This window comes from Cuculus canorus, chromosome 1, assembly GCF_017976375.1.
Source record: "Cuculus canorus isolate bCucCan1 chromosome 1, bCucCan1.pri, whole genome shotgun sequence".
Lineage (NCBI taxonomy): Eukaryota > Metazoa > Chordata > Aves > Cuculiformes > Cuculidae > Cuculus > Cuculus canorus.
The window spans coordinates 17,708,900-17,724,723 of NC_071401.1; the positions used below are offsets into that span (position 1 = coordinate 17,708,900).

The 15,824-nt window shown below is 40.6% G+C and overlaps 1 protein-coding gene across 3 annotated transcripts in view; it reads right to left on the reverse strand.

The window, feature by feature from the left end:
* The window catches only part of INTS4 (integrator complex subunit 4), a 34,981-nt gene that overhangs the window by 18,675 nt on the left and 482 nt on the right, over window positions 1-15,824 (reverse strand). Inside the window, exons 2-13 of one of the 3 annotated variants that reach the window (XM_009566437.2) lie at window positions 14,524-14,715; window positions 14,194-14,311; window positions 12,144-12,250; window positions 11,754-11,939; window positions 10,101-10,151; window positions 9,412-9,500; window positions 9,026-9,146; window positions 8,477-8,548; window positions 7,286-7,460; window positions 4,462-4,667; window positions 1,800-1,942; window positions 647-762 (exon numbers count right to left, since the gene is read on the reverse strand). In XM_009566437.2, coding sequence (XP_009564732.1) covers window positions 647-762; window positions 1,800-1,942; window positions 4,462-4,667; window positions 7,286-7,460; window positions 8,477-8,548; window positions 9,026-9,146; window positions 9,412-9,500; window positions 10,101-10,151; window positions 11,754-11,939; window positions 12,144-12,250; window positions 14,194-14,311; window positions 14,524-14,715 — 1,576 coding nt within the window. Of the gene's footprint in view, window positions 1-646; window positions 763-1,799; window positions 1,943-4,461; window positions 4,668-7,285; window positions 7,461-8,476; window positions 8,549-9,025; window positions 9,147-9,411; window positions 9,501-10,100; window positions 10,152-11,753; window positions 11,940-12,143; window positions 12,251-14,193; window positions 14,312-14,523; window positions 14,719-15,824 lie in introns of all 3 variants that reach the window. The other 2 variants (XM_054082975.1, XM_054083148.1) reach the window with 2 other exon arrangements.

Consider the following 15,824-nt stretch of genomic DNA (forward strand, 5'->3'; position numbering starts at 1 on the left):
TAATGTTCTTTCTGATGCATGCTATCGCACAGAAGGGAAGCAAAGAGAATGAACAGTGGAAAAACATTATTTCACATTTCCTATCATTAAGTGTAATGGTATAACAATAACAGTTCAAATTGGAAAGAACTGGAAGTGCTAACAGTAATATAAGGATTTCAGATTTTGAATTATTTCAGAAAGATCATAAATTTACAGCATTATGGGGATTCAGCCACTACTGCACTAAGAGACAGGACTGTTCTACACACTGTGCAACAATGAGGGTAGGCGTTTTACCTAGAAAGCAAGGAAAATCACTCATTTAAAAACTAAAACATCCTCAAAATTAGTGCAAACTAGACAAATGTTTTCACATCAAAAGATGCATCTACAAAGCCTAAACCTTGACAAATTGTTTGATCAACAGATTATTCATCACAGCATAAAAAAAAGCCAATTACACCCCGTTGGTATTTCTGAAGATGGTCCCAGATAACGAGTATTCTACCACTTGCTGAGTAATAAAACTAAGTGGCAGAGATTTGGAAATAGCTACAGCATTGTCTGCTGCGGTTTGAAAAGGTTTAACAAATGTGAGCATCAGGAAAATATGAACAAAATCTATTACAGTCAAAATGATCAACTGGCTTCATTCAAAAGATACAGGCTGGGTCATCCATGTCTGGTTCTGGAGTGTCAAAGAATGGATGTGTGCTCAGTAGCTCTGGGACTAACGGAAGCACCAAAGTGGGATGCCTGCTTCCCAAGAACTTCAAGCACCTGAAAACACACAGATCAAAATTTCCTTAGTAAACACATACACTGTAAAATACAACATTTTAAAGCATTATTACTTTATGGTGCAGCGGCATTTTGAGGTGCTGTTCAGCATCAAAATCCTACTGCCCAAGTCTACTGTCTCTTCGTGGCTGCATACCTGTATGCTGAGAGGCCAGCTTGAAAAAACAAGCAGTACTAAAAATTGTTTATTTAAACTGTCCAAGAAATACTTTACTCCTACAGCTATATAACCCAAGAAAAGCCTTTATACTAAACTCTAACAAGTAAGTGTATTTTTTTTCTTCAAAAATAAAGGAATGAGGAGGTAAAAACCCAACCAAGTAATCAAAGCAAAAAACCCCAAACTCCACCGAACTCCAAAAATAAATAAATAGAAGTGCACCGGAAGACAAAGATGACTAAAATAAGTATTTCAAATAATACTCAAGAATTCCATCTCAAACTGTGTGTGCCAGAGCATCACTTCCTTTGTTGCTTCCATTAAACAACCAAAAAAACCCACACACAGATGTTCATTATTTTCATTCAGACATAAGTCCCTCCAACAGCACAATTCCACACAGCCAATCCACTTGTCAGGATCAATATTATCAGCTGCTGGCAAATATTATTATTTAATGCAGTGTCAATTAAGCACAAAAAAAATTAGTTGCATAAAAGAAACTAAATTTTAAACTGAAGGTTGAATTAATCTTTCCTGGGGATACTTTGAGTGCTACTTGTAATAGGGGCTCTTGCCAGGAGTGGTCCTCAATTCTGGATAAAAATAAAAAAAAAAAATTAAAAAATTAAATATTAAAAAATTATCAACAAGCAAGAACAATATAGAGTTTCTACGTCAGTCACGAATAAGTAAAATGCTTAGCACAGCAACTATTTCAAATATTTACAGAATAACAGAACTGCATACCTGCAATACCTGCTCCCTTCTTAGCTAGCTCAATACTTGGCTAGTGCCTCTATTATAAAAAGAATAGGAAAATGAGTAAACACACAAGGACACTGAACACACTCACTTCCATATGGATTCTCTGTCTGTGGGATATTTTGTTAGGTTTTTCAGCAGCTCCACCAGTGCAAGATGGATGCCTTCTTTAGTTGAAACATTGGTGCAACACAACAGTTCATGAAGCGCTTCCCGAATGTCCCTTGAAGAATCCTAAAAAAACCAAAATGCAGACACCTTTGAGTGCCAAGAAAGAAGACGTTCCTGTGTATGCACTCCTTGTTCCTCGGCTGAATTAGTACTACAGGCATCCGAAAAACAGCGCACATTTCTAGTTATCACAGCCAAGCACAGATGAAGCGACAGACCAGGCAACATGTTGCAGGATCACCCGCTGGTCTCATCCGCCCCCATGCTTCATTTACTGGAAAAAAATGTGAACTGGTTCACCACTGACCTTCTTAAACAGAGAAAAAAATCACTATTTGATTTGGGTGATGTTGTACCCTTAAGCGTAGGCAATAACAGAAAAGGATGGTGCTGTGTAACTTAGAAAAAAAAAAATCACCAAAGACTGTTTTATCCTCTTTCAGAGAAGCCTTTCAATCTGCTGCTCAATTCCACAAGACTTTAACCCACTCAGCAGCCTCCAGAGGGTCTGTGTAAGTGTTGAGGACTTGTCAATGGCCAGACAGAACAGATTAACAGTGATCATCCATAAGATGAAAGAACTTTACCTAACTACAGGTCACAGGTGGACAATAAAAAAACCCAAACCACTCTTACAAGTTCAGTCAGGAACTTCATTATGACCATATGGAATCCCTAATGTGCCACTTCCAAGGTGCCATTTTATTCTTCAGGGCAGGGCAATGTTGTAAAGAGGAGCTTATGCAATCTCCAAGCAGTACGTTTAGAAGTGCTGTGGCTGAACTCCAGCTTAATTAATTACATGCCTTCTGCCAAAACCACCTTGCCATTCCATACCAGTGTATTATACATGGTTGCTACCAGCATTTGCGTGGCATTGCTGGACAGAATGTGAAAATTTGACAGGATAAAAGAACTGGATGTGTTTCAATGCTGGATTTTTTTTTAATTACAATTTTCTAAGTATCAACAGCTCATTCATCACTGTCTCAAACAAAAGAAGAAAGAGCAGTCTTCTTGTAAAGGCTCTTAAACGACAGCCAAAACACAGAAATGCTCAAAGGAGAAAAGCACAGCAGAGCTGCTCTGTCTTTCCTTATTTTGGTGGCAGAAGGGAGACTATGACCAAAAGAGAAGATGTATTTTAAGGACTGTAATGAAATAACCATGAAGATAAAATATGCTAGATGACCACTGGAAGAGCAGTACAGAGACAAGGGAGCCAGAAGAATATAAAGGAATGGAGAGGAACACAACTCAGAAACTGAGATCAAGGACAACAGGGAAAGCTGAATCCAAAGCCTGGTCAGAAAAGCAAGGAATGGCTGGAAGAGTTATTCAGATAAAGTTAAAGTGGCAGTGTAAAAAAAGAAGTTAACTCATCCCCAACTGCACCATATTTATACTTTCAGAACAAATTTAGGCACGAAAGTTAATGCTCTTTTTCCAAATCTTTGTTTTGGTACTGGAAGACAGACTTTACAGACAGCAAGCAAGCACCTTTCATAGTCAGACAAAGCCATTAAAACATTAATCAATCAATCAATCAATCAATCATTCTCACACTTTAGGTATCTTAATACCTGATAATAATTATGATACCATAATATGGTTTATCATACTTGATAAGTCAGCATGGAAGCGTAAGACAGGACCTCAGCCTAAGTAGGACATTTTCATACCTTGATGCACAAGTCCCCAGCCTGAACAAATCTAAATCAACTACAGAAAAATCTGAGGCATCTAAAATTCCCAAAATAAGTTGGTTGGTTTACTTCTTCCTGGAGAAGCCACTGTTGTCCTGAATAAAGCAAACAGCAGGCGAAAAGACAGAAACAGTGGATTTGCAGTACCGCATAGTGCTGGGAGACTACGCAAAAGAAGTGGGGATTTGCCTACCACATGCAGCAGAATAAAAAGCAAAAAAGAACCACACCTGAAGGGCTATATAGCTCAGCAAACAAATCAGGTCTGAGGGGAAACAGTTTGGCACAGCACTTTTCATCCAGCCAAAATCTCTTCCCCTTCGCAGATCAAACCTATCAACTAGGAAAAGCAGCTGACTTGCACTGTCCTCTGGATCCTGGCTAAGCACTGACTGGGAGGATACTGGTTTCAAAACCCCAAAGTTTTATTGCAGAGCATACTAACAAACTCGCTGAACAGTCAGAAGAGAGATCTCAGGCCCATCTCCTGGCTCTGCTTGGTAAGCAAAGGTGTGGCCAAAGCAGGTGAATGAAGGAAACAAAGAAAATTATGTTTTATTCAATGTGAAGTGGTGCAGAGTACTGGACCACAAAACAAGGCAGAAGGAAACACACACACAAGGCAACACAGTGGTCAAAGGAAGAGTTTTTATCTTTAATTCATCTATTTCAAAAGCACTCTGTCGTCCTGGAGATTGCAAACTCCTAGACCTTCGGAGCCTTTGGGGGTGTTCAAAGAAGAGGAAAAAAAAAAAAAAAACCCAAAAAAAGTGGACAATTTCAGCTCAGAGGAAGAGGGCAGATAAGGATTATAAAATTATAACACCTCAAAGAAAACAGGAATGCTATTTTTCCCCTCCCTCAGGAATTCCTTACCTCCAAGACAGCTAAAACAGTATCCAGCTGGTCTTCCCGCAGTGTGATGTTGTTGGAAATTTTTCTCATGGTGTGTATTGACTGCAATCTCACCTCCTCAATTTCATCATTAAACATGTCAACCAAAAAGTCCAGGCATTTCTCCGCAAAAGAAGGCGAGGACTGAGCCAACATACAGAGGGCTTCAACTGCAGCGATTCGAACCTCTGTTAAAAGAGAGGATAGGAATTAACTGTTTATGGACATACTACACAACAGCAAAGCTTCACATTCCTCAAGTTATGGGCTAAGGGAACCCTGAGGACAACCGAGACACTGTTGGGGACCTTTTCACAGACAAGTCTTCGAATCAAAAGTCCCACCTCTAATAGAGAACATGCTGCTGTCATAAGCATCTGAAGAAGTACTTGCAGGTGAAAAACAGATCTCCTATCTAGCAATAAATATTACGTATTTCACATGACATTTTGCAAGTGTAGCTATAATCCTGGTATCTTGAGAAAACTGATTTAGATAATTAAGCTCTATCTTTTATTCTTCCTGACGTTTTAAGTGCTCAGAGCTTTCCCTGCATTTTTAACTTGCTATGCAGCGCTTCATGAATTGCTGAAAAGCCTCAGAGTATCAGCACTTCAGGAGTAAACAGAATGAAATTCTGATTTGTGACTTCAGATTCCTCAAAAGAAAGGAAAAACATGCCACCTAGTTATTAAAATGACTCAGAATTTAAGGAAAAAAAAAATCAAAATCTGCCCAAAGTTCATTCATGCCGTAAAACAGAGTAGAAACTTGAAGAATATCCAAATATAGCAAGCTTAACTAAAGAGGAGATTCTTTTCCCAATAGCCATCCTCACTAGCTTCCATAATATTTATGTGCTGAGATCATAAAACTAAGAATTAATCTGATGTCCTGCAAACATTATTGTTTCAAACATACTCGTATTTTTCTTTCAAATTAGCTCATCTTGAAAATATTTACTTAAACTCGTATGTAGTTTTTAGGCCTGTTGTTCTTAAAAAACATATTCAGGTCCTGATGATTGTAATTAAGTAGAAAAATGCAAACACAGTCACACCCCTGCTTGTTCAGTAACGAAGCTTTTGTCACAACTAAAAGTCTCCGTAGTCATTCAGACCAAGGTATTCGAGAAAAACATTTTGCCAATATTGCTTTCATAAGCCGACACACCAATTTAGATTTAAGTTACACCATGGAATTCAAGAAACGAAGCAGTGTTGCAAGAAAGGAAGAAGATAACTCAGCAGTACTAAAAAATGAGAGAGATCTACATTGTTCAAAGATCTGTGTATATTCCACCTCTCTCCACTTCATCACCGTTCCCCGGCAGGACCACAAGATCTACAGCACAAAAAACTGGAGCATGTGTTTCACACGCCAATGGACTGAGCCACCAACAAGTTTTTTTACTGTTAGGGTAAAGAAAAAAGTTGCATTTTCAAGCTACAGTGAGAGTGTAGCCATTAGGAAAACATACTTTTATTTCCAGGAGTCATGGAACAACAAACCAAATTTTGCAACACAATCTAGAGCAATATTTTTTGTTATCCTGGTTTTGTACTTTCTAATATAGCCTTGTCCTTCCAGTAACATTAAAAGCAAATTCATAGCTCGGCATTTTCACAGTTCTACGCAAATACCAGCAGCTCTCTATAGCCTTCAGAAAGATAAACCTTCACTTTACTCACGGAAAAGTTTGGCTGGAAAGGGCAGCACGCAAACTTTCCTGAGGCTGTCAGCATGGTTGATACTATGGCCAAACCTAGGAGCTCAGGAATGTTTGTGTTCCAGTTTGACATTCATAATTCACCCTGCTTAGAAGAACAGAACAGTCTGCTGGAAAGAGCCTATGGCCTCTAAACCCACCACAGCAAGATCTCAAGAGACCAAACAACAGCACTGCAGAACAGGTAAAAGTGATCTTAGAACACAATTCAACGGAAGCACCTATCAACAACATCACTACAGATGTAAGCAAGATCTCACCTTAAATTTAAGTGCCTGAAAACATACAGATCAAGTCAACAGTTTCCAGGAACAACGCATTCTAGCTGGCCAAGAGACTAAAAGGAGCCTGGTCTGCTTAGCCCCTTGCAAAATGAAAGCTGAATATTACTTCATTAGGGAAGCCAGTCCCCAAGAAAAGCAGCAACTATTTAAACCAAAACCTACCAATGGCTGGCCAAAACCAATATGCCTAAGGATAAAACTGGGTTGGAAATTAGAAGAAAAATTCTGTTTGTTGGAGCTGGCGGAGTCTGAAGGATTTTGACAAATACATGGGTTTGTCTCCACTAGTTCTAACCTTTGTTAGGGTGGAAGCTGCTATGTTTACAAAATAATTAGTGAACTCCACAGGTTCCTTCCAGTGTCGTGTTTTAAACAAGTTCTATAAGTTTCGAATTTCCTTCCTGTAGGGAAAACACCAATTTCAAACAGCAGCAACTAATTCAGAGCCACACGCAACTGTTACATTTAAAGTCAATACAAAAAAAAGTCCCAGTGGGTTTCTGCATAACATAACCAACTGCTTCTTACCAGATATTTTACTAACACTTTACCACTTACAGGAAGCTTGTTTTGGTTACTCAGTGGAACGTTTCTATCTAGTATCTTTGAAACAATTGTCATATCAGAGAACAACAGAATAAAAAGTCACCACTCTGAAATCCACGATTCCTTTAAAAAAAAAACAAACAAGCACAATAGCCAAGTGATTGATTTTGACCAAAAAAAAAAAAATCCCCCAAAGCTTATTAGCATGCGTCTTCCTTTAGACATTCCATAACAAGGAAACACTTACCATACATCTCATCCTCCAGGCCATGAACAAAAGCCCCACAGGCTCCTGATTCAATCAGGTTTACAGCACCTGTATCAATTTCTTCTTTGGGAGCATCATCTCCCCACTTTCTGCCACTTGAAAATTCCCCAGAACTGTAGAGTTCTTTGGCTCGTTCATGCGCAGTGCGCTTTCTCTGTGCAAACAGGTTTTTCAGTTACAACCATGGTAAACTTTAAAGATGACCCAACAAAATTTTAACTGGCTGTATAGAATTTGAAAACAGACATAGCTAGAGGCTTAGACATTGACAGACACAAGCAAATGCTAAGAAAAGCAAACAATACCTTCTCTTCTACAAATATTTCCAATTGTCAGTAATTATCCTTTCCTAAAAGTATGAGTAACTAATATATTTCAATTAACACGTTCTTAGACATCTGTTATAAGAAGAGCCAAACAAGGTCAAAGCAAAGGCCCACCTGGTTAAGTATCTAATAACTCATCTGCAAAACCAGATGCTATCACTTTGCAGTTCAACCTGTTAAACTGCAATCAAATACTTTAATGACTACTGATACTTCACAGCATTCAGCAATGCATAAAATGCAATATTCATTCAGCATGCTTATGAGTCCATCTCCTTTCCTCCCCACACTATAAAGAAATCTGTACATCCCTTTCTTTAATGGACTGTACAAAGCAGCCAACAAAAACTAGCAGATCTAGTTTCATTATTCTTTCGTAGAGAGAAAACTGAGCTTAATATCCTGAGTAGGTTACTTAAGGAAGGAATTTACTGAAAAGTTTTGCCCACAGGGCTCAGGAGTCTCAACCTCCAGCTACCAATACCTCTAGAAATGATAGGTCTAGTGGTTAGATCTTGCAGGTTGTTTCCATAAGCTTGCTCTTAGAACTAGGATGCAATGTTTTCACTCACAATAAATGAAGCTTTTGGCCAAAAAGGTTTTAAGAAAAACCACAAACATTTACCCTCTGATCTGCAAAACCTGAATAGCCTAGAGCTGTTTATTACATGCTATTAGTAATTGCTTCATTGACTTTATTCTAAAAGAAAACCAGTCATCATCAATTAACTCACAGCAGCCCTGAGGCAAGGACATGGTAAACAAACACACTCAACATTAACATATCCATTGTAGGGTTTTAGTACTCCACACACAGTAAAAATAAATCCAAACATTTACATACCCTCAGATCAGACATGAGCTTCTTGTCAAGGGTCTGCTCCAAGAAATGGGAGCTAACTTGTTGCATAGAACCCTAAGGAAAAAAAAAATATCAGAAGAAGGAAACAGGAATATCCTAAATTACACCATATTACGCAGCATTCAATCTTATCCACTCACTCTAATAGCTTTACACAATGCTTGACGCTATTGTATGTCAGAGTCTAAAGATGTTTACTTAAGACGGTCAGGACATGTTATTTTCCCAAGGAGGTTAACACAGTCTTCTCTTGAGTTCAGTTGGTTTACATGCCCTGGGCTGGAGAAACGGGGAGGGAATTATGACAAGAACTTGTTTTTTTTCTCGGATATCCAACCCTCTGCTCTCAAGGAAAGAATCACTGTTGAGCTGAGGAACTTTTGGGTTCCCTCAGCCTCTCATTTATTTCTTCTCAGAATTTTGGCAGAAATTTATCCATGCAGTTTTTAAACATCCTCCCACTCCTTTTAAAATATACGTGAAAAGTGAAGTAATATAAGATTAATTATTTTCAGATAGAGAATAACTTACCAATAATTTAGCAGCTTGTACTCTAACAACCCAGGAACCATCACTAACCATATGACAAATTTTTCCAAATGCATCATCAACCAAGCGAATTTCTTCATTAGAAGAAGGAATTGGGACAATGCTAACACAGAGAAACATAAATCAGTAATGCTGATCTTATACCATGCTGGATGGCATTAAGCAGGAAGCAGCTATGGGGAATTCCTACAGAGGTACAAGTGTCAGGAACCAAAGCTTTGTCTGGATCAGTGCATTCTTATTAGGTATGAGCAATTTGTACACATCAGCTTTCTAACAGCTACTGCTGGGACTTGCTGGCACAAAATCCTCGGGATCAGGATGATTACTGTGCCAATATTTTGACTCACTTTGTATAGAGCACATACCTTTCAGGGTAAAGTTGACTGAGGACCCAAATCAGTTGTACTGCAGCACTGCGCACTTGCTCATAATCATCTGCCAACAGCTTGCAGGCCTGAAAGATTCACAGTGCAATACACTTGAAACATCTTCACCTGAGCTGGCATTCTCTTCCCATAGTGCAATTAGTATCCTTACTACGAACCGGTTAGGACAGATTATAAAATTCACCTTCCCCTTATATTCCCTTGCACTCCCAAGTTTGATTAGGTAGACTAGTCCTAATAAAATCAATCTGGCACACCCTACAAAACTCCAGAACTACCTGTACTATGCAGGAAGAACAAAATGTGAATCTATACTAGAACTAATTCAATACAGGCTACAGCTGTGCAACCTTATTGACGTAACAAACACAGGCTTAATGCGCACTCGTCAGTGAACAAAGCTATAAGACTTCAAGACTGCCAGACGACAGCAGTAACTACATAACATCTTGATATTCCAATCAAAGCACAAGTTTTAACACATTTAAGCACAAGATTCAAAACAGATTTTTACTTCCTCTGCCATAGGACAATAAAGAATATAGGCAGCCCAAGTGCAAAATACTGCACTCAGCGCCCTCCTCATCTGAAAAGACATTCTCACAGAATCTAAAATGCAACATCTACGAACAAGTACGTAATAAATACAAACTAACAGAAGGTTTTACCTGACTGTAAATAGCCTGATGTAATTTTAATCCTCTTTCATGAAGCTGCAGCTATAAAAAAAAAAAAAAACACACCACAATAAAGCACTTACAGGTTTTAGTGACACAGACTAAGTATTCACCACCGTTCTTCTGCTTTGAGCAAAAATTAGTTGCTTGCATTTCTTGATAGCTGCTACAGCTAAAATATTTCATTATCTTGTCCATAGGTATTTTAAATTATAATCGTGACTTCAGTATATTCTTTTTAAACTTCACAGATAAGGAAAACACTATTTATATAAATACAGTCTGTCCATTCTTGCGACCTTCAAACAGTTATTCGGTGTTAGCCATATTCAACCACAATTAAAACAGAGATAGGAATCTTCAAGATAAATAGTTTACTGCCGTTCCTGATACATGGACACAAATCCAGCACTGCCAATAAATTTTCATGCCTGAACCAGAGGAACAGCAAAACCTGTCCTATTAAACACCATTTCGATCTGGAATAAGGTAGTATCATTAATCCAATTTATAAACAAAGGGATAACATCTGGTTGAACATGTCAGCAAGAAACAGTTGCTGTTCTATACCCGCACCTTCAAAGTACAACAAGCCAATGACAGAATTACAGAAATAAACACAAACAGAGTAGCAAGGAAAAATATTAATAAGAACCCTAAAAGTGGTCAGTCACCCCAAATTCGTTCAAGATGCTTCCATGCTTCAAACATCAGGAAGACAGCTGCCTTTGTGCTGCAATTATAAATTCAAGGTCATAAATCTTGCTTTGGATTTGGTTGAATGCCACCATAAATGTCACTCAAATGACTTATAAAAAAATAAAAATGTACCAGCAAAACACAGAATGAAATGAAAATGAAGGATGAGTGCAAACTCCAGCAGAGGGAGATCCCAGACAGATTCAAGTGCAATTTGATCTCCCCTAATGCATCCTAATTCTTTCTTTGGAATTTAATATCAGTAATTCCAAAACCCTTGTTGACCATCACATTAGATGGGATGTTGTTATAAACTTTAAGGGCATTAGGAAAACTTCCGTGTATCCATATACTCAACAGGCAACTCACACTGAGCGGAATTCTCAAGTGCATGGTCTTTGCTTGCATTTCTACAAAGCTAAAAGCTCCTAAAATGCCCTCACACTCCAGCCCACATGAAAACCAGTAAACCTCATAAACAGTTAGAGAATGCTAATTAACATGACCATGTGGCAAATTATCAATGTTGTTTTAAAACAAACAAAATTCCATCTGGACTCATCACACTGGTAACTGGTTTCCTGTCATGGGCAGCTCTCTTTTGCACACTAGAGTATAAGTAGCTTACTGTAATTCTGGCAACGAATGCTAAACCAAGAAATACAGATTCGTTGCTAGAAGAAAGAGCCTACACAAAGTCAACAAATTGAAAAGCCTCTTCAACCACAGCTGACACAAGTTATTATCAATCACTAAAATGCCCTTTGAGATCTCACATTTCAAGACCTAGCTTATTTTACCAGGTAATTTTGATATGCTAAATGGACCTTTACTAAGTTCATTAAATAATCTCTAGCCTAAACCTCTTTGGATTAGTTTGCAACCCCCTACCAGCTTCCTTATGTAACCCCAAATAGCTTATTCCAATGTACCAGCAACACTTACCATGGCTTTTATAGCTGCAGTCCTAACACGAGGGTCCTGGTCATTAAAATGATCTCCTATTATCTTCTGGACATCTTTGGCAGCCTGGCTTTCACCTTCTTTTGCAAGACCTTTTTCTACTGGTCCAAGGCAGCCAATTAACTGAAGACACTTATTTCTTACACCATGGGAAGAATCCGTCAGATGCTGTGGAATGGAAGAGAAGAACAGATGTACCTGGATTCTTATTGTTCTCTTCAGAACAACAAATCATATTAAGATTCCCAGCAGCTAAAAAAACGTTAGTTTGGTAACAGTCTGTTGAGAAAAATTAAAATAATTTAAAGATTGACTACGTATCTTTTCCTGTGGCAGAAATAAAAGTTTTCTGCCCCAGGGAGGCCACCTTACCTTGCAGGCTACCTCTACCAGTCTCATCCTGATAGGCGGATTCTCTGTGAGTTTTGTTCCAATCACCAACAGAGTGTCCAGCAGCTGAGCAAGAACTTGGTGAGACTCTGCAAAACAAAACAGTGAAAGGTTACATACCCCTCTACCAAGCTCTGCACTGGCTACAGAATCACTCATGCAGATTGGAAAGTCCTCCTGAAACCTTCTCCTTTCAAGGCCAGAACAAGCCCAGCTCCCCCAGCTTCTCCTTGCACATTACATACTCCAGCCCTCAACCAGCTCAGTAGCTCTCTGCTGAACTCACTCACCCTTACCAGAACCTATATGGCACTGGGGAGCCCAAAACCAGATGTGGTATTGCAGATGTGGTCTAACCAGTGCTGAGTAAAGGGGAATAATCTCTTCCCTTGACCTGCTGTCTACACTCCCATTGATACAGCCCAGCATGCAGTGTATTTTCACTGCTCACTCATGTTTAGCCCACTGTTCACCCACACCATCATAACACTCTCATCTCTAAGTTGGAGAGATATGGGTTTGATGAAGGCACTGTTCACTGGATAAGGAATTGGCTGGACGTCCATGTCCAAAGAGTTACAGTCAATGCCTCAATGTCCAAGTGGAAACCAACAATGAGTGCTGTCCCACATGGGTCCACGCTGGCACCATTAATACCTTCATCAGTGACACAGCAGGATTCAGTGCACACTCAGTAAGTTCACAGATGACAGCAAGCTGAGTGGTGCGGTTGACCTAGGAGGCACCTGGACAGGCTTGAGAAGTTGGCCTGTATGAACCTCACAAAGTTCAATAAGAACAAGTACAAGGTTTTGCACCTGAGGCAGGGTACCTCTGGTATCAATACAGGCTGGAGGATAAAGGGATTGAGAGCAGCTCTAAGGACCTGGGGGTATTCATGGATGAAGAGCTGGACATGATCAGGCAATGTGCACTTGCAGCCCAGGCAGCCAACCATACCCTGGGCTGCATCAAAAGCAGCGTGGCCAGCAGGTTGCTGCCCCTCTACTCTTCTCTGCTGAGATCCAACCTGGAGTACTGCATCCAGCTCTGGAGTCTTCAGTACATGAAAGACATAGACCTGTTGCAGTGTGTCCAGAGGAGTCCACAAAAATTATGTGAGGGCTGGAATACCTCTCCTGTAAGGAAAGGCTGAGAGAGTTGGGGTTGTTCAGCCTGGAGAAGAGAAGGTTCCAGGGATACCTCACTGCGGCCTTCCAGTACTTAAAGGAGGGGACTTTTTACAAAGGGCCATAGCGTCAGGAAAGGGACAAGGTTTTTAAACTGAAAGAGGGTGGGTTTAGACTGGGCATAAGGAAGAAATTTTTTTATGATGAAGGTAGTGAGGCACTGGAAGATGTTGCCCAGAGAAGTCGTGAATGTCTCATCCCTGGAAGTGTTCAAGGCCAGGCTGGATGAGGCTTTGAGCAACTACCCTAACTGAAGGTGTCCCTGACCATGGCTGGGGAGCTAGATCTAGATGTTTAAAAGTCTCTTCCAACTCAAATCATTCTTTAACTCTATAAATGACATTTAAACAAAATCAACCCACACCACATAAAGCACATGCAAACTGTATAGACTTTAACAAAGCCACAAACAGGGCAACCTACATTCTTCTGTCCATTACAGATCCCACACTAATGAACGAATGCCTTCTTGCATTAGCTCTGATGAGCTGTCCCACAGTATAAGCAAAATACTTAACAGAAAGTTCCACTTAAAGCAAGACTGTCCTACAAAACAGAGCGCTTCAGAAGCGACGACCCTTACACAGAGATGCAAAAGCAAACTTTTCACTCCCTTAAAACAAAAGCATACAATAGGCATGTCTGAGAAACATTTTGCTCCTCCTCAGAACATGGTATTGCCTGTTACCATTCACAAAAGCAGAAAATAAGTTCTCTGAGCAACAATTCCCAAACGTACACTTCAGATGCAAGGACCATGCCACTGTCCTAAACGCTTAAAAACTACATGATTCTCATGATTCTGCCATGATCTCAAAGACCACCTGAAAAGCGATACTCACTCTCATTTTGAAGAGCATTAATGGCATCATCCATAATGCAGTCTGGGGAAAATCCTGCAGTCTTGGATAACAAGCCCAGCAAGGAAGCAATCTTCAGTCTCACAGAAGCATCATTCTCCTGGAAGGCAACGGCAGAAACGCTCACTCATTTTCCAGTTTGAAGAGCACAACACACCAAACACAGGCAGGATCCATATATAATTCAGCACATGGGTCTGAATTTTACTGTCAAGTACCAAGTCAGGACCAGGAGGAGGCTGTGACTTTCCATTCCACATCCAACCCCCAAAAAACAATTCTGGAAGCAGAGCTGGCTCCCAGCTTCAGCACCTTGTAATAATGCTCCAGCAGGATCCTGACAACCCCTTCCACGCTCTCCACTTCCACAGGCTTCCTGGTAAACTGGAGCAGGTACTGCAAGGCATCTGCAGGCGAGGTGGCTTTGCAGAGGTCGACATGGAGAGCTGCTGACTTGCTGGGCTTGGTCAGCCGCAGCTTCTTAGTGGACAGGTCTTCATGCTGCTGCTGTGGGCAGAGAGACACAGTTCATAAACACCTAACAAATCCTGACCCACTCCTTCTCAGAGTGAACACTGGCCCCATGTCAGTCACTGGTGTCTCAGTCAGTCGTCTTGGGAAAGAACACATCCTTGGGCCCTGGGGCAGCCCCCAGGTTTCTGAACAGCTGAGAAACCTGAACATATATATATAAGTCTATGGGACCTGATGAGATGCATCCCAGAGTCCTGAGGGAGTTGGCCAATGTGGTTGTCAAGCCACCCTCCATATTTGAAAAGTCATGTTAATGAGGAGAAGTCCCTGGTGACTGAAGAAGGGTAACATTGTGCCCATTTTTAAAAAGGGTAGAAAAGATGAACCTGGGAACTACCGACCTGTCAGCCTCACCTCTATGTCTGGGAAGACCATGGAACAGATCCTCCTAGAAGCCATGCTAAAGCACATGGAGGACAGGGAGGTGATTAGAGGAAGCCAGCATGGCTTCACCAAGGGGCAAGTCCTGCGTGACCAACTTAGCAGCTTTCTATGATAGGGTAACTGCAGCAGTGGACACAGGTAAACCAACAGATGTGATCTATCTAGACTTCCATAAAGCCTTTGATGTAATCCCCCACAACATCCTTCTCTCTAAATTGGAGAGATATGGATTTGATGGGTGGATGGTTCATGGGAAGACTGGAGGACTGGAGCACTTCCCATAAGAGGACAGGCTAAGAGAGTTGGGGTTGTTCAGTCTGGAGAAGAGAAGGCTCTGAGATCTTAGAGCAACCTTCCAGTACCTGAAAGGGGCCTACAAGAAATCTGGGGAGGGACTGTTCACAAAGGCTTGTGGTGATAGGACGAGGGGGAATGGGTATAAACTGGAGAGGGGCAGATTTAGATTAGACATGAGGAAAAACTTCTTCACAATGAGGGTGGTGAGGCACTGGCACAAGTTGCCCAGGGAAGCTGTAGATGCCCCATCCCTGCAGGTGTTCAAGGCCAGGTTGGATGGGGCCTTGGGCAGCCTGATCTAGTGGGACATGACCCTGCCCATGGTAGGGAGTTTGGAATTAGATGATCTTTAAGGTCGGTTCCAACCCAAACTATTCTATGAGTATATGATGTCCGGG